This window comes from Chelonia mydas, chromosome 22, assembly GCF_015237465.2.
Source record: "Chelonia mydas isolate rCheMyd1 chromosome 22, rCheMyd1.pri.v2, whole genome shotgun sequence".
In the NCBI taxonomy this organism is placed as follows: Eukaryota; Metazoa; Chordata; order Testudines; family Cheloniidae; genus Chelonia; species Chelonia mydas.
The window spans coordinates 11,712,474-11,730,503 of record NC_051262.2 but is presented as its reverse complement, the minus strand read 5'-3'; the positions used below and the strand labels follow the sequence as shown (position 1 = coordinate 11,730,503).

Here is an 18,030-nt window from a genome sequence, read left to right as displayed (position 1 = left end):
GATTCTCCTGTAGCTTAAGACCTGTGCTCTTTCTTGAAGGAGAATTTTGGTTCTATCTCAGATTATTTACGTGTATTGTGGCAGCACCTAGGAGCCTCAGCCATGGACCAGGACTCCAATGTGCTGTGCACTGTACAAACACAGAAAAAAAGACAGTTGCTACCCCAAAGAGTTTAAAATCCAGATGTTGCTATGAAGTTCCAGTGAGTTCTGTGTGCAGGGTGAAGGCAGCCATGCGGTTCCTAGATGACCCCGGGCTTATTATAAAACATTCAACCTGCTCAGCTTACAATGGGCCCTCCCTTACCTTCCTGTTTCTTCCACTAACTCTTCCATTCTGATCTCACGAGGGTGATGGGAGATGTAGCGTAGATCAGTGGTTCTCGTACTGTGGTATTTGTCCTACTGGAGGCACATGGGTTGTTTTTAGGCAGCGTGCAAGCTTGGTTTGAAGTACAGTGTCAGAATGAGAATCCATTATAGAATTGGAAGGGACCTCGAGAGGTCATCTAGTCCAGTCCCCTGCACTCATGGCAGGACTAAGTATTATCTAGACCATCCCTGACAGGTGTTTGTCCAACCTACTCTTAAAATAACTTAGCACCAGTTTAAATGCTTGTTGTCCACGCTGTATTTGGCACAGATGACGATGTGATGCAGAGCAATAGCACTGTCTGCTGCTAGCTGCGGGAGTAGGACACAAGGCTCTCTGCTTTCAGTGGTCACCTCCATCGCGGCGAGCATTTCACATCCACCACGCGCTTTCGTTTGCAGGTGAACGGCTATGAAGTGGAGCTGCCGTTTTTCCTCCCCTCCGGCCAGTTGGAAATTTATCGGCGCAAAAACGGCACGGTGATTGAGTCCAAAGGGCTTGTGAGAATCCAGTACTCCAACCTGGGCATGCTGCAGATACGCCTCTCGACCGCCTACTTCAACTGCACTGCCGGACTGTGCGGCTTCTTCAACGGGAACATCAGCGACGAGTTCTGCTTCCCCAACGGCAAGTGCACGGACAACCTGGTGGTTTTCCTGCAGAGCTGGACCACCTTCGACGAGATCTGCAATGGGGAGTGCGGGGACCTGCTGAAGGCCTGCAACAACGACTCGGAGCTGCTCAAGTACTACCGGAGCCGCTCCAAGTGCGGGATCATCAATGACCCCACCAACAGCTCCTTCCTGGACTGCCACGGCGTGGTCAACGCGTCGGCCTACTACAGAACGTGCCTCTTCCGTTTGTGCCAGAGCGGGGGCAACCAGTCGGAGCTCTGTGACTCGGTGGCTCGTTACGCTAGCGCCTGTAAGAACGCGGAGGTGGAGGTCGGCCAGTGGAGGAGCTTCAACTTTTGCCGTAAGTTGGGGAAAAGTCTTTGATTGACTTTGGGTGGGGTGAGCTTGAACTTCTTCTGAGGACAAGTATGTTCATTTTTTTCCCTCCTCCCTTGCCATCCTTCCTTCCCCTCCGCCCCCAGATCCTTCCCCTCAAAGCTGCGCCTCCAGCCTGCGCATCTGAGGACTATCAACTAAAATGTTTTAGTGATCCCATTCTGACAGATTTTCGTTACTAATCTGCCTGGGGCCACAGTTGATCAGGCTGGGGTCACAGGATCTTTTTGGGGAGGAGATGACAAGGCACACCAAGTGTCTAAATTTTAAGGCTTTATTAATAAAATAATAAAATAACAGCAGAGAGTGCTGGGAACGCTTCCACGTCACTCAGGGGAAGAAAGAAAGCATTAACGCCCCAAGCCCTAACCCACTTTCATACTCACACACGCACTACCCAAGACTGGCCAGGTCTGGGTGTAATGTCAGAAGAAAAGGGTGCGGGGAAGGTGGACGGGAGTGCTGTCCTGGGCCCAAGCCGTCCAAGTCTGCTGTTGCTCTCCGAATTGCTCCAACTCTCAGGAGGGTTTTAAGTCCTGGGCACCTTGGGGGACATTCCACTCAGGGACCTCTGCTTCTGGTGCTCTTTGTCCCAGTCCAAACCGGCTTGCTGTGGCCTCCTCAGTTTCCCAAAACATCCTCGCTCTGGAGACTTTGTTTTCCCTTCTGTTGGCCTTCGCTGTCGCCGTCTCATTTGCTCTCACTGTTCTCGCTGCTATCTCTGCAGCTCTGCTCAACTTAGTTCTCCTCTTCTCACGGCTGGGCAGCTGCTGATTTCTCATCGAGCCCATGACTTTGGGCCGGGGCCAACGTCTTATCTTCACATGGAGCTAGATGAAGTGTTGAGTTAACCCGTTCTCTGCTCTTCTTCTTTCTCTCCCCCGGCCTCTCGTATTCCGCAAAGGAAACTTCCACTCTCCACTCACACATCTTTGACCCTCCCCAAAATGCTTTGCAATGCTTGCAACAGTGTTAGCCACATACAATGCTGATCTGCCTTCCCTGGAGACTCCCTGAGGGAGGGGGCGTCATTGGGGTGTGACACCATGATGCAAAGTGTCAAAACGTGTTTTTGTCGGGCCTGTGCTATGCAGGAGGTCAGACTAGATGATCTTCTGGCCTTAAAATCAATGAATCTATTCAACATTTTTGGAGGGAAGAAAAAATGGCTTTTTGACCAAACCAAACATTTTCATGGAAAATTGTGAGTTTTTTTGGTCAGGGACCGTCTTTTGTTCTGCATTTATACAGTGCCTAGCACAGTGGGGTCCTGGTGTATGACTATAATAAATAATAGTTCATAGTTAATAATATCTATTGTGTCCTCTGTTTAGGTTTTTATAAGGTTGCCCATCACTGTCGTGTCTGGGTGCAACATAGATTCATAGGGTAAAAACTTGGCTCTGCTGAATTCAATGGGAGTTCAAAGGAGCCAGAATTTCACCTATAAATTTTAAGTTCAGAAGGGAACATTGTGATCATCTTATCTGATATCCTGCTTAGCACAGGCCAGAGAATTTCACGCAGTAATTCCTGCATCTAGCCCAGTATGACCTCACTGAACAGAACTTGATGCTCTGATTCACAAAAATCTCTGTAAATGAAGGTTTGGTGGTGGTTTTTTGCTATTTCACCAGCTTCAGTCAATACAGGTTTTTTGTAACAGTAGCCAATGATGCAAGAAGAAGTCGTCTCTTACGTCGCTATTTTAAGCCATGCATTGGGGTCAACAAAAGGAAATAGTCCGGGAGTTTCTTAACTTGTTTACCAGGTCCTTATTCAGATGAGCACCAGCTTCAGCCCCAGTAACACTGTAGCAAAGTACAGTCTTGTGTTGCAGAAAGAAAACATTTATACTTGTCAGGAAGAATTGGCAAGTAAATGGGAAAATTGTACAAATTAAGAAGGTAATCTGGTTTGGGCACAAAAAGACAAAGCTGTTGCTTTTTGCGCTCAGGCTGTTTTTTAAGCACTTGCAGAAAGAGGTCTCCCAATTAAGTAATTTCATGATGGCATTTCAGGAGACATCAGGAGTTGTATTACACTGTGTCTGAGTGTTCCAGAATTGCAGATGGATTCTAACAATAGTGTAAGCCACCAGCAGAGAGTAATTTGAATAAGTTGTGTTTTTTTGCTGTCGCTGTCAGCTTGCCGTCGATGTTGTAACATTCATAATTCAAAAGCACGTGTAAAAATCCCACACCGCAGAAGTGCATAACAGTCAATGAACCAGCCTTCCTGTCTCAAACTGAGGGCTTATGGGAGTCTGTGGAAGGAGGAGGGAAGGAGAGGTGGCATGATCTAGGGGACAGGACTCTGAGTCAGGAGACCTGAGGTTCTATTCCTGTCTCTGACACTGACCTGCTTTGTGACCTTAGACAAGTCACTTTCTTGCTCTGTGCCTCGGTTTCCCCTCCAACCTTTGTCCAGCTTGCCTGTTTAGACTGTAAATTATTTAAGCCAGGGACTATCCTGTATTGATACTGTAATGCAAATATTAATGGTGGTGATAGGAGAGAAGCAGGATGTGGACAATGAGTCCAGAAAAGTCGACCACCTGCAGTTTAGAATGGACTGTTGGCAAACTGATGTTTAGGCACAATTAATACAATAATAACATCATAATCCCTAGCTCTCTTATACAGCACATTTCATCAGTAGATCTCATCGTGCTACAGACTGCAAAGGAGGGCAAAATCAAAAGACGGATGGGCAAACTGAGGCACAGAGAGGGAAAGTGTCTTAGCCAAGGTCACCTGGCAGAGTCAGTGGCAGAGCTGGGAATAGAACCCAGGACTCCTGAGTCCCTTTCTAGTGCTCTATCTACTGCCTCCCAGTAGAACATAATGGTCTCTTCATGCTGTTGAGGACATGTCACATGTAGTCCGTGGTTGTTATTGATACAGAACACTGATATGACTCTGCAAATGCGCACAGTTGCTGCACAAACTTGTCGTAAATAACATCTGTTCCCTGGCTCAAAGAACTTGCCGTGTAAGGGACTGTGATCCAGCAAGGTGCTGAGCCCTCTGAGCTACTGCTGAGGCCAGTGGGGCTTGAGCATACTCAGCATCTCCCAGGATGTGGTCCTGAGATCCAGGAGATGAGACCTGGAAGAATAAATAAACAGGAAGATGCAGAGAAGAAGGTGGGAAGGATTCCTAAAGGAGAAGGAGGAGAGATGGAGCAGATACGCAGAGGGGAGGTTGATGCAGGTGTAGGGGGATGCATTGGTTGAGGGTATGAAGCTGAGAGCGGGTGAAAGAGATAAAGGGAGCAGTAAGGCAAGAGAACCAGGAGATGTAGAGGAAGCGAGAGCCTAGAGGTGGAGGCCTGGAGCTAGGAGTTCTTGGAGGCAAGGACAAAGAGCCTGAATGCCATGTGCCATGTGGCGGCAGGGAGGGGACAGGAAGGGATTCATGGAGGAGGGCAATGCTGGGTGAGGAAGATGAGTCTCAGACAAGGTTGCAGCTGTGAGCTGAAGGCAAAAGAAAGAAGTTAAGGTGTGATTCATGCGGTGAACTAGGTCAGCATCTCTGATGAAGACAGGTGTTTCAGACAGATGGAGCAGTCAAAGGGAAAAGGAGAAGGACAAGACCAGAGAGATGGAGGGGGAGAAACTCTGAGGGAGGCCAGGGGGGAAAATCCACAGAAATTGTCAAAAGAGCAAGAGGGCCATACTGAACTGGATCCTGAGATGAGACGGAGAGGAAGCCTCTGCAGCAGGCAGAGGGGGATGAACAGGAAACCAGATATGGTGGCAGGATGAGGAGGGAGAAGTCAGAGGAGATGGGAGGTGAAAATGGGCAGGAGGATGCCGGGGCCAGGGAGGGGTACAGTTCTGTTTTCTTTCACAGTAGCTTGTGTGGCACTGTCCCCAATAGCACAACTTGCTCTTTGTCTCACTGATCCCACGTCCTCCTTCTCTCTGACCTGAATCTCCATCGCCGGTGACCGTGGAGCCTTTCTCCCCAATAAGCCATTGACGTTGTGTGTATTTCATTGCCTCCAGCTCTTCAGTGCCCTGAAAATAGCCACTTCGAGGAGTGCATGACTTGCACCGAGACCTGCGAAACCCTGGTCATCGGCCCCGTCTGCGTGGACACCTGCATGGAGGGCTGCCAGTGCAACGAGGGCTTTGCCTTCCAAGGGTCCCAGTGTGTCCCCAGGAGCGAGTGTGGCTGCAGTTTTGAGGGGCATCAGCTCTCAACCAACCAGACCTTCTGGATGGACATCGACTGCCAGTTCTTCTGCTACTGCAACGGGTCTGACAACAGCGTGCACTGTGAGAACATCTCCTGCAAGGACGACGAGTACTGCCTGGAGGAGAATGGCCTCTACTACTGCCAGCCCCGCACAGATGCCTCCTGCATCGTCTCCGGCTATGGCCATTACTTGACCTTTGATGGGTTCTCGTTTGACTTCCAGAGCAGCTGCCCGCTGGTCCTTTGCACAACGATTTCCAGGCAGCGGGTGGAGAGGTCGGATACTTTCCCGGTATTCACCATCACAGCCAAGAACGAGGACCGGGACCCGTCCCTGGCCTTGTGGGTGAAGCAAGTTGAGGTGGACGTCTTCAATTACAACATTGTCATCCACCGGGCCTACAAATACACGGTGCTGGTGAGTCGGCTGGTCATAGCATGACCAAGACGGTAGAGGGGTGGAGGGAGAGGCAGCAGGCCGGGGTTGTGGGACTCAGTTGAGCTCAGGATACACTGCAACCTAATCGGGGACAGGGCAGGAGTTGACACTATTGGAAGGTGGTGACGTTTTGGTAGATCCTGACCGATGGTCTTGTTCACCCTCGTCTGCTGTAGCTCTTGAGTCCTGGACAAATTCTGTCTCCAGAATTCCTTATGGTTCCTATCTGAGCATTTTCTGCTGCTCCGCATCTTTCATTTCATGAGGCTGCCATTGACTTGACTTTCTTAAGGGGCCTTCTGTTTTTCCCTGTGCTGCCTCCATCGTTTTATAGAGATCAACAGTGACATTTGTTTGTACCAATGCTTTCTGGAAGGATAAAGCCCCAGCAAGCTGCATTGGAGGGTCCAAGCCTGTCTGTGCATATGAAACTCTTGTGGGAACTCCACGGGGGAGCTGCATGAGGAGGACTTGCAGGATAACTGGGTAACCACATCAAGGCAGGAAAGGGATTGTATTTCTGAGCTATCTTAGGAGCTGCAAGCAAAGTGGGTGAGGTTCTAACTGACCTACAAGGTCTGATTGTTTTCAGAGCAGAACCTGGCAGCTAGTAACGAAACAAGCTGCGGCGTGGTGTTAGAGGTGTGTCTTTAAGCTCTTGTTATGCATAGCTACCTGGAACTGGACTCTGAATAAAACAGAGCTCTTGCAAAAAGCAGAAGCACTAAGTGATCACTGAACACCCCGTAGGGCATGATGCAGTGTCCTTGGGCAGCATGGAACACTTCTTAGCATCAGGAAGTTCCCCGTGATGAGCTGATATTCCAGTGGCGCTCATCTGGGCTGTCCAAGCTGTCAGTTCCCCCCATTGGGGGCTGCGAGACAAAAGTCTGTGGAGTCTGGATCCTGGTGTCCCAATAGAACCTATTTCCAATAAGAGCCAAAGCAAAACACTTAATCCAAACGTGCCCAGGCTTTGGGAATGTTCAGATTGAGATCCAAATCTGGGTCAGAACTTCACGGCTCTGGGTCACTTTTGTGGCCTCTCTGCCAAGTGGTAGCAGATGTCTGGGACCTGCAGATTGGTTTGTTGTGAGAGAAGAAATCAGTGATGTAGATTCTGGGTATTTTCTTAAGACATGTCAATGCAATCATGTAGACGTATGTGAGCTCGTTTTAATATGGCTACATTGGGTACTAGCACAGTGAAGCCCCAGCAGCAACTGCTTCAGCATGAGCTCGCCACCCGACTAATTATCTAGGGTCCCAGGCAGGCTTGTACTACTGCGGCTTCACTGCTCAGGCACTCGAGGTAGCTGGAATAATGCTAGCTCAGGTATATCTACTCGAGCTGCAGTCGCACCCTGTGATTGCGGGACAGACGTACCCGTTGGGTAGCTTGTTTCTTTGCACTGTCTACACCAGTCCTGGAACAGAGGTGCTCACAAACAGCACACAGTATGGAAAAGGGAACCCCAGTCTGGAAAAAGCTGGGAGCCAGATCTAGCCCAGCTCCTGCCCAATGCAGCATCCCCCTGTGCTTCATCCAGGCTGTTGCTGTTGTTATAATTATTATGGTAATCATCACTTTCTTCTTCTAAGATCTACATCACAGTTAGAGCTTGCACAATAGAGCAACTCCCATGAGGTGCATATCCTAAAACAAATGGCATCCCTTGATCCCACCTTCAAGTCCTTGCAGATTAATGATTACCCACCCGCTTCTGTGTCCTTGCAGATTAACAATGAGCGTCTCTACCTGCCCTTGAAGCTGGGCCAAGGGAAGGTGAACATCTTTGCCTTTGGCTTCCACATTGTAGTGGAGACCGACTTTGGGCTGAAGGTGGTGTATGATTGGAAGACCTTCCTCTCCGTCTCCGTCCCACGAAGCCTCCAGAACCACACCTACGGCCTCTGCGGCCGCTACAACGGCAATCCTGGCGATGAACTGGAAACCTCCAGCGGGCTGGTGGCCTCCAACATCAACGACTTCGGCCAGAGCTGGGTGAAGCGGGACACCTTTTGCCAGGTGGGCTGTGGTGACAGGTGCCCCGCCTGCAGTAAGGTGGAAGGGTTCTGGAAACCCCAGCAGCTGTGCAGCCTAATCCCCAGCAAGAGCAGCATCTTCGCCAAGTGCCATAGCAAAGTCAACCCCGGCTTCTTCTACAAGAACTGCCTGTTTGACACCTGCATTGACGGGGGATCTGTCCAAACCGCCTGCAGCTGGCTGCAGAATTACGCCAGCACCTGCCAAACCCAGGGAATAGCCATCACCGGCTGGAGGAACTTCACCTCGTGCTGTGAGCAGAAGCTTTTCCTTCTATCTTTGCCCCTGTAAATTACTTGGATGATTGTCTGCTTTCGGACCAGGTCCTCAGCTGGTGTCGCTCCACCGACTTCAATAGATCAATGCCGCTTTGCACCAAAGGGTCTGTCTTTTTGTGTGCAAAAACTAAAGCTTCCCTCTCCAAAGAGAGGGGGACGATATGGTGAGAAAATGGCAATACACAGTAGACGGAGCTAGATTCAAATCCAGTCCAGTGGCTGTAACTGGTGCCATCTGATGGCTGTTCTGGGTGACCGGCGTGAGATGAATTTAGTGGCCTTGGCCCAGTTCCTAGTGAGCAAGTGTCTGCAACACAAAACCACCACTGCTACTGGTGCTAATTGGCCCCCTGGTTGGCCACCTTGGCAGCAGGCACTGGGTGGGCCATGGAGACTGAGCTAGTTCTCAGTGATCCCTGCAGAGCAGTGCCCTTTACCCATGCATAATCAGAGGAACTCAGTCTCCCAGACTGTCAGCCTGGCATTTTCCACTAGCACCCCAAGTCTGGTGACCAGGCAAGGCGAGGGAATCAGTGTTCAGGTCCCACCCAAGCAGCGAAGGTAATCTCCGTAGCAGCTACATGGAGCTGCACTGCAAAGTTCTGAGAGGCAGCAGCATCGTAGACACCTCTGTGTAGGGATGAGCCTCATGAGACAGTGTTGCCCAGGGGATAGGGAACAGAACTGGGAGCCAGGACACCTGAATTCTGTTTCCAGCTCTGTCACTGACCTGCTCTGGGACCTTGGGCAGGTCATTGAACCTCCTTGTGTAGAACTTCTCATCTGTAGAACAGGAATCATGGTGGCCTAGTGTTGTGGAATGTTCTGAGATGCATGGCAGGAAAGCGCTATGCAAATGTTACTGTTATTAATGACGAGTATGATTGCCGTGGCGGGGGGGGGGGGTGAATATGGGGGCGAGGAATCCTTGACACTCCGGGGATTCCTAAGGAGAAGAACCAAGGTTAGGCCCCATAATAATGACAAAACCAAAAATAATGGATTAAAAATTAAACTGACGATACGAGACAGGGAAGAAAAATAGTTCAACAAATAACTCAGCATGAAAGAGATGTGTACCAGAGTCACGGGAGATTATCTCTCATATCAACAGATCCGTAAAGGAAATGGAGCTGCAGGAGGATGAATTATCCTCCTGCAGTCACTAAATCTGAAGGTTTCCTAAGCACTTGGCAGGAAACAAGTTTGTCTCCGGTATTTCTCCAGGCTTGTTGGAAAACCCTGAGCCTGGGGGGTGTAACGGTCAGGAGGGCTATTGTTTGTATTGTATGCAAATCTACTCAGGTGCTAGGATTGGTGGCATGCTGTGGTTGATGCTAGGAGCTTTCTAGTTTGGTCTCCCCAATCTGGATGAGAACAGGGTTTTTATTTCCCTGAGAGCTGAGTTAGCCGGGTCGTACAAACCGCCCCTCATTGGATTAAGCCCTGTCCACACTGCAAATACAACCATGAGAAGTGATACCAAATCCTGTTTCAGACACAGGCCCCACTTCTGCAATCCAGCGCTTGCAGAGCCCCAGTGAAGCCCTTGGGTTTGGTAAAAAAGCAACTGCCTGCATGGATCCAATTGCAGCGTTGGGGCCGTGATTCCAACATGCACTGCCTGCCAGCCCTTCACTGTGTTTTGCAAAAAAGGCTAAAGCCCGGGTGAGACTAAGACTTTAAACCAGACATCTCCTGGGTAAGGTCCAGCCGGCGTTACAGATCGGAGCCATGTCTGTAAACGGGTTAGCAGGCAAATGAGTTGTAATCGGATTCCCCAACGTGACTGGGTTTGTAGACAGGCTGTTGGCTTGCGTTTCTCTCCACTCAGTGGCGGAGCCGCGCAAGAGCCCGGGCGCGGGCCTGCTCCCGAGCCGGCTGAAAGCACAAGACGCTGGCACGCTTTCGGACCATCTTTCAACCATGTTCTGTGTGGGCGTGCGCTGTGCCAGCAGCCTGTTGTGTGATAACCACATTACAAAGCCTGCAGATGGGCCTTGTAGCATGGTTTAACAACAGGGATCTCACACACAGGGCGGGTGCACTTCAAGGGGAGCTGCAGGGGCTCAGCTCCCTTTGGAAACCAGTCTCCCCAGGCTAGAACTGTCTAACCGGCTAAGTACGGGGACTCAAATGTATGGTGGACAGGGCTTGAGATCCTGTCCATCTTATGAAGACAGCTGTCAGGGAGCCCGTTTACAACACAATTGCACCCCAACCAAGTCAGAGCATGGCTCTAGTGGCAAAGGAACCTGGCTGAGGTTTAATGTCGTCTCTGGACCCTGCTAAAATCTTGGGTAGTCAAGTGCTTCAGCACAGCCTGATTAGGTTCTCCTCTGCCCTGCCCAATGGATCTATGGAGAAAGTATGGCTTAGGACTCAGAAGATGGGGGTTCAATTCCTGGCTCTGCCTCAGACTCTCTGTGTGACCCTGGGCAAGTCTCTTACTCTCTGTGTGCCTCAGTTTCACCAGTGTACAAAGGGGATGATACTGTCCTCAGGAGTGCTGTGAGGATAAATACATTAATGACTGTGAGGCACTCAGATACCATCCCAAGGGAGGGGGTGGTAAGTGCCTGTATAAATAGGTGGTGCTTTTATTGCACCAGGGGCATGAGTGTGTTGTAGCTGCCTCCCTCTATACAGCTGTACTTGTAATGTAGAAGTAGCACACTGGCACAGTGTGTCATGTTCCCCTCTCTAGTGATTGGGCCAATTAATAACAGCCTACTACTGATGCCTGCTAATGGAGCTACTCCTTTAGTTCAAGTGATAGAAGATCTGTGCTGAAAGTCTGCAGTTTAAACCCTGTAGAGCACAATTGAATCACCAGGAGCCACACAGTTTAGAGCATCTTGCACCTCGTAGCAAATCCAGGACGGGGAAGGGTTAACTCCAAAGTTCAAAAGAGAGCAGCTCTTCTTCATTTGTTAAATAAGAATTTGATTAGTTATATAGGAGGGGAAGATCCTGTGTTTGTTCTAATGATGCTGCCTGCTATTGTCAATAAGATGACAATGCATTGTTCAATTAAACTCCCTCGTAAATGGAGCTGCAAACCTCTGCGGCAGACAGACCATCTGGCAAATCAGACAAAAAGTAATTTTCATCACTAACAAGATTTAAAATTAAATTTGGTTTATTCTTCTTTCTAGTCGCAAAGTCATGACTTAAAACGTAATGCTCCCGAGTCAGAGGGACTTGCTCCTGCGGGCTGGAGCTAGGTACAGCATGGGCCTGGGTTGGCTTCCATGGCTTGCATTCTGTATCTGTGAACTGAATAGAGCAGAAGTCCGGAGAGGCGATGCATAGGTGGGAATACTAGAGGGAGCTAAGGGGATAGGTGAAAGGAGAGAAGTAGTGTAGTCTAGTGATAAGGTGCTGGACTGACTCTCAGGGGCCCTGGGTTCTAGTCCAGGTTCTGGCACTAGCCTGTTGTGAGAGTTTGTGCTAGTCACCTTAGCTCTCCGGCCATCTGTTTCCCCTCCTCTTCTTCTGTCTTATATTTTAAGCTTGTAAGGCCTTCAGGGCAGGGACTGGTTCATAGCGTGTGTATGGTGCCTTGCCCAATGGAGCCCTGATCTTGGTAGTGGCTTCTGGGCACTGCTAGAGTCCAGAGAAGCATGGAGAAGGAGGAGGAGGAGAAGAAGGTGGTACATTAAGTGGTACATTAAGTGAGGATGCTTTGCTGGCTGCTCGCTTGCTTGGCCGAGAATACAATAGCGTAGTAGTTCTACTAACAGTCTTCAGTCATAGCCAGCAATAACTCTATGGGTCTTTCTTGGCAAAGACCACTGGCCATTCAAAATGGACTCTGTGCTGTGCACAGATGGGGGCTAAGGATGGGAGGCCAACCATACCTATTCTGAGATTTGAAGCTGGCCCTCTAGAGGTGAAAGACTAAGGCACAGGCAGACCACATCTCCCCAGCCCAAAACCCATCATTGAAGCCTTAGGGGATTTCATGTTAAAATGGAAACGTTTTAAGTGTGGTTCACAATAACCCAGGACCATGCCGATCATCTTACATTAATGCAACAGCTTCCATCCCAAATGAATGAGCTAATCTAATATCGGGATGATTTCACACACTAGTAAAATGCAGCCGTTTCTGGGGTGGAATATAAATTGCAGCTTAACAGAGCACAGCAGCACAGTCCCTTGGTTTTAGCAAGTGAGGATGAAACACTGTATGCAAATTCAGTGCCTGAGAAATTTGAACAAAATTGGCTCAGGGCCCTGGGGTATCAGTCACTGATATTCTAAAAAGTACCAAGATCTTAAATGACTAGCTGTCTGGGTTCTCTTCTTTGCCTTGATCAACTTCCCCTCTGTGCCTGAATTTACCCAGCAGTAACATTGGGATAAATGTGCCTTACCTGGTGGGATGAATCTTAATCAGTGCCTGCAAGGAAGGTGCTTTGCGATCTTTGGATGTGCCCATTGGCCGACCTCTGAGTCTTGCTCCTCTTTAGTTCTTGGAGTTGGGGGTGGGGGGGCTGGATAGCTGAGGGAGTCTATGTATCAGCCTTTCACCTCTGCAAACCTGGACTGTAGCTTTTCCTCCCCGTCAGGGGGCATGAGAATACCTGCCATTTTACCCTATAGCTTAGTATTAACACTCGAGTTAAGCTTACTGGACTGTGCCATTGTGGGGTAGGGGTGGGGGTGGCTGTTAATTCAGTCAAAGCGGTGGACTACCCATTTTCTCCTGCACGCTAAACCCTGTGCTTTGCATTCCAGCTGTCAGCTGTCCCCCCAACAGTCACTACGAGAGCTGTGTGACTGTGTGCCAGCCCCGCTGTGCTGCCATCCGGCTGAAAAGCGACTGTAACCATTACTGTGTGGAAGGGTGCCAGTGTGACCCTGGTTACGTCCTGAACGGCAAGAGCTGCATCCTTCCCCACAACTGCGGCTGCTACTTAGATGGCAAATATTATGAGGTAGGACCGTCCTCGTCTTCCACCTTCCCTCTTTTCTTTCCTTCTTTTTCTGTCCGGCCGGGTGTGTGCTGAGTGGTCGTCCCCCCCTCTCCCCCCACTGATGTAGCTACATAGGGTTAGATGTGCTGCACGAGTGTAAAAAGTGAATTGTATCAGTGGGGCATACCCCTGTGCAAATCACTTTTTACACTAGTGCCGCGCATCCACACTGGGGTGCATACCCACGCAGCTACTCTGTGCCCGTGCGGAAACAACCCACAGCCAGCTTTCCGTTTACACTAGGACCTTGCCTTGTAACAATAGACATGTGAATATGCCGGTGCGGGCTTCAGGATGGGCGAGCAAGCATAACATACACCAGCCAGAGAGCCTGGGTATGGATGTTGCTTGCTAGCCTGTGTTGAAGCCTGTGCTACCTTGTTTACACTATTATTGATACCAGTGCTAGCTAGATTAAAGCCAGTGTGTGGATGCAGTCACTTGTAGTGTAGATATGCCCCAAATCTCTTTTGAAAGCGGCCTAAGGCACTGAGGCTACCAGACCCTGATGTTCTAAAAAGTACCAAGATCTTAAATGATCAGATGTCTGGGTTCTCTTTTTAAAACATTACCCTCGGCCAGACCAATGTTCCCTCTAACTTTTCTTTGTTCTGTGTGGGCTGCAAACTCCATTTCTATCCTTGGGCAAGCTCACTTTTTTTTTTTTTTGGTCTCACACAATATGGCATTGAAGAGTGTAAGGTGTTTGTAAAGTGACGTGTCAGTAATGGATATACCGGGTCACGCACGCACGCATAGCAGTGGGTTGAGAACTGATGAACTCTCCACAGTTTTGGAATACAAAGTTGGAAAACCAGGAAACCAAGAGCCATGCCTTTCCCCCCGTGAGACCCTATACACTCCTCCTCCCAGGAGCCTCAGCCCTTGAGGGGGAGCCCCCACCAGCCCCTCCCAGGAGCCGCTGTCTCCTCCCACCCTGCTCCTTATAACCCCGCTGGCTCGAGGTTTTTTTGGGGGAAGGGATTTTAGGGTTTTTCCCTCTCTGTCCCTCAGCCAGCCCTGCTCTCCCCTCTGACTCCGGGGTCTCCAGGAGGGAATTGCTGTTGCAGCCCGGAGCAGGCATGAAGAGGAGTGCATGAACCGGGACCCCTGCCCCAGCTGGGATGGTGGCACAGGTTCCCCCTCCCCCTGTTCCTCCCACTGGGCAGGGCTGCCGGGGCTCATTTTAGCCCTGGCAGCCTGCAAGTGGCAGGGATCGGCATCTCCACCAGGGTGATGCCAGGGGCTCTGTGCACCCTGGAATGGGATCCTGAAGAGCCTCTCCCACCACCCACCTAAATGGTGCTTCTGCCCTTCCCCTAGTCCACTCTTCTTACCCTTCCCTGCTGGCTCAAGGCTTCCTATGGCACCAAGAGTTGCTGCCCTGGCTTCCCACAGGAAGGCCCCACAGACAGAGCAGGACCCCTGCTGGGGTCTCCAAAGCCCCTGCCTCTCTCACTCTTCTCCTTACCTCTCCTCCCTGCTGGTCCCCGGTGCCAAGAAGAGCAGCTGCGGGTTATGGCAGGTGGAAGGCCTGGGTGCTGCCTGAGCTCCCGGCCACATGAGGGGTGCGGGAGCTACCACATTGCTGTGCGCCTGCACTTGCTCGCAGCTTAAAGGGACCATTGGGTCTGATGCCACTTCACGCCACTGTGCCGGAGTAAAGGGACGTCAGTGTAATTTTCGCTCACTTCAAGACCCCTTTGTGCTGCCATAATGGTGTAAAGGGGCCACAATGCAAATGAGACTCAGTCCCACTGTGCATATAAGTCCTGCTTTCCCCTCCTTTGTTTCTGTACAGGTGCCTTGTGTTTTTCCTCTGTGTCCGCTGCTCTTAGCTAACAACTTCTGGGAAGATGGCGGTATTGCATCTAAACGAGGGTGTCTTCAAGGAGCTCTCCTCATCTATATTCTGCCAAGCAGCAAAAAAAATAAATAACAAAAATTGTAAAATTTGAGTGCGCACAGTGCAAATTATGCAGTTTTTCTTCCCTGAGCTGCCTGTGGAATTGCATACTAAATGGTCCCTAAATAAGAACAAAACAGAGATGGAGAATGGAAACACTCTCCATTTGCTATGGTTTCTTCTGCCCCTTGTTGCCTTCTAACTGGACAGGCCTCCAATAAACTTTGGATGTAAAGATGCGAATTCCATTTTGCTCTCTGCTACCGGCTCTGTGGGACAGTGAAATCTTCCTGGAGGATAATTTGTGGGTCCATTTAACAGAGTTTCTCTCCTCTGTTAGCTGCAGCGCTGTGAAGCAGGAATGCAGAGTACGTTTCCCTGCTGTTATCTAGAGACAGATACCAGCATAATTAATAACCTTAATGTATTTAGCCATATAGTTCTTCAGGTTATGTAGTATTCATCAGCTTAATCCTTGCAATGGAAGGACAAATTCTTAATAATGAGACTGAAACTTAGTCTAGCTTGCAGTAAAAATACAACACAATGAAACTTTAATTCGCATAGCAGCATTTGCATGTAGCAGTGGGGCTGATTTATCCCTTGTTTAAACCCATACAACACTACTGACTTCAGTGGATTTACTCCTAATTTACACTGGTGTAAGTGAAAGGAGGGAATCAGGCTCCCCGAATCTCATAATGGATTTTACAGGGTTAAAACAATAAACAGCAGAGGAAAGAGAAGAATCAAGAGGAAGAAGGGAGATGGAATGAGAAGGATGAAGTGGAGAGATAGGAGAAGGCTGGTCTAGGTTGCTGGAACGGCACAGAAGGATCTCGTGCCAATAGTCAAGGCTTTGATGTTGTTAGATAGCAGGATGAAACAGTTCATTGACCAAAAACCTTCGGTGTTCTCATTATAGATGCAAAAAATGTTTTTATTTGTTGTGTGTTTGTGCAGCGCCTAGCACAAAGGGGTCGTGATTCTTGACTGGGGCTCCTAGGCACTACAGTATACAAATAACAATAATAAAGTGGCAGTATTAGTGCTCTTGGAAGTTAACGCTGCCATGCCTAGCAGAACCACTGTGGCATAGGTAGGGTTCAGCGGCTGTCCTGCTTCTAATCCACACTGTTTTTCAGTAGCTTATAACTCGATCCTGTTGTTGTTGTTATTTATTATTTTAGGCATAAATTGGGCACCGAAGTTGGTTAGCATCTCTCAAAATGCTCGGACCCAAATGCTGGGCACAGAAAGCCCTCAGATGAGGGGTACGCAGTACCTGGAGGAGAGCTAAAATGTTGTGGGATTCCTTCCATTAATGTCAATAACTCTGTCTATCACCGCATTTCCACGATTCTGCATTTCTGCTGGAAATAATTTTCAACAGTAAGAGCGTGAGGGCACCCCATTTACGTGGAACATGCATAACTTTGGGACTAAAATGAGGGACAATTGGATGGGTGGACATTAGCCCCAGGGTAATTTTTTTCCCCATTGAAAATGTCAGATCAGTGAAGCTATATGTGTATGTTGTTATTTGTATGCAGTGTTGTTGTAGCCATGACAGTCCCAGGATATGAGAGAGACAAGGTGGGTGAGTTAATATCTTTTATTGGACCAACTTCTGTTGGTGACAGAGATGAGCTCTGTGTAAGCTTGAAAGCTTGTCTCTCTCTCACCAACAGAAGATGGTCCAATAAAAGATATTCCCTCACCCACCTAGTCCCTATGTTTATTTAGCAGTATAGGGAAGAAATGTTCTGTGAGCTGAGGGAAGGGGGACCAGGAGTCTGGACTCCTGAGTTTGATTCCTCATTGCCACTAACTTACTGAATTTGATGATCGGGGTTGACTGGCTCAGGGGTGTCAGATGAGCATGTCTATGCAGATCTGCATGTCTAGAGCTGGGGTGTACTCAACTGTTCAAGGCCAGGTCTAGAAACCTCTGACAGCATAGTAGTGTTGGTTAGAGGGATGATTCCCCCCACCCCCTGAAATTTTTATACCAGCAAAAGCCCCAGTGTAGACACAGTTAAACTGGTAAAGCACATTGGTGCCTGTGGAAACTCCGCTACCTCCACTAGGGGGATTCACACGATAACTGTACCCGTTGACATTATTTTCTGTAGACTAGAGTGTAGTGACAGAGCCCACATTTGAAAACTGGACTCTTCAGTCCTGGCTTTTCAGAAGTGTCACAATTCTGTCTCAGTTCTTACCTTTCTAAATGCTTACCATCACCCAATTTTGCATGTGCTTTTTGCAAGCTTATCTGCATGTCAGGGTGATAGATTCCATTCTTTGCATGCAAGGGTGATGGAATTTAGCCCAAAGCAACAGTCCACATACACAGATGATGGTGCCCAAAAGTACGTGCGCGTGAGTGAAAGTTGTGGGCTCATGAGAGGATTCCACCCTTTGAAAATCTGTCTCTAGAGAAGATTTAACACATCTCTCGTTAAAGCAAAAAAACATCATCCCAATGCAGGATGCTTCTTGAAAAGACTGGCTTGTTTAGTAGTTGTCTTCATCCATACTCCCACGGGGGGCTGTTTTTCTCCTTCAAAAACCGTGGTGCCTACATTCTTATCAGAAGCAAAGCAAGCCCGTACGTCCAATTGTTCTATGAATCTGATACAGGGGCTGAAGTCAATTTGTGTTCTGCTGGAACAGTACAAAAAGTTGGTCAATAGGATATTTATAGCACTGCGAGCTTGAGTGAAAGAGGGGAAGGTTGCTGTGGAAACGGCAACTTCAAATTTCCTCACTTCTGCAGCTTCC

General features: G+C 49.0%; 1 protein-coding gene across 6 annotated transcripts in view; it reads left to right on the top strand.

The window, feature by feature from the left end:
- Positions 1-18,030, top strand: part of LOC102939157 (tubulin-specific chaperone cofactor E-like protein) — a 98,180-nt gene that overhangs the window by 60,621 nt on the left and 19,529 nt on the right. For all 6 annotated transcript variants that reach the window (XR_005222878.2, XM_037882211.2, XM_037882209.2 and 3 more), the window contains 4 exons: positions 775-1,348; positions 5,396-6,006; positions 7,766-8,327; positions 13,099-13,298. Coding sequence is in view for 5 of the 6 variants with exons in the window: in XM_037882211.2 (XP_037738139.1) it covers positions 775-1,348; positions 5,396-6,006; positions 7,766-8,327; positions 13,099-13,298 (1,947 nt within the window). In the remaining variant the exon portion in view is untranslated. The remainder of the gene's footprint in view (positions 1-774; positions 1,349-5,395; positions 6,007-7,765; positions 8,328-13,098; positions 13,299-18,030) is intronic.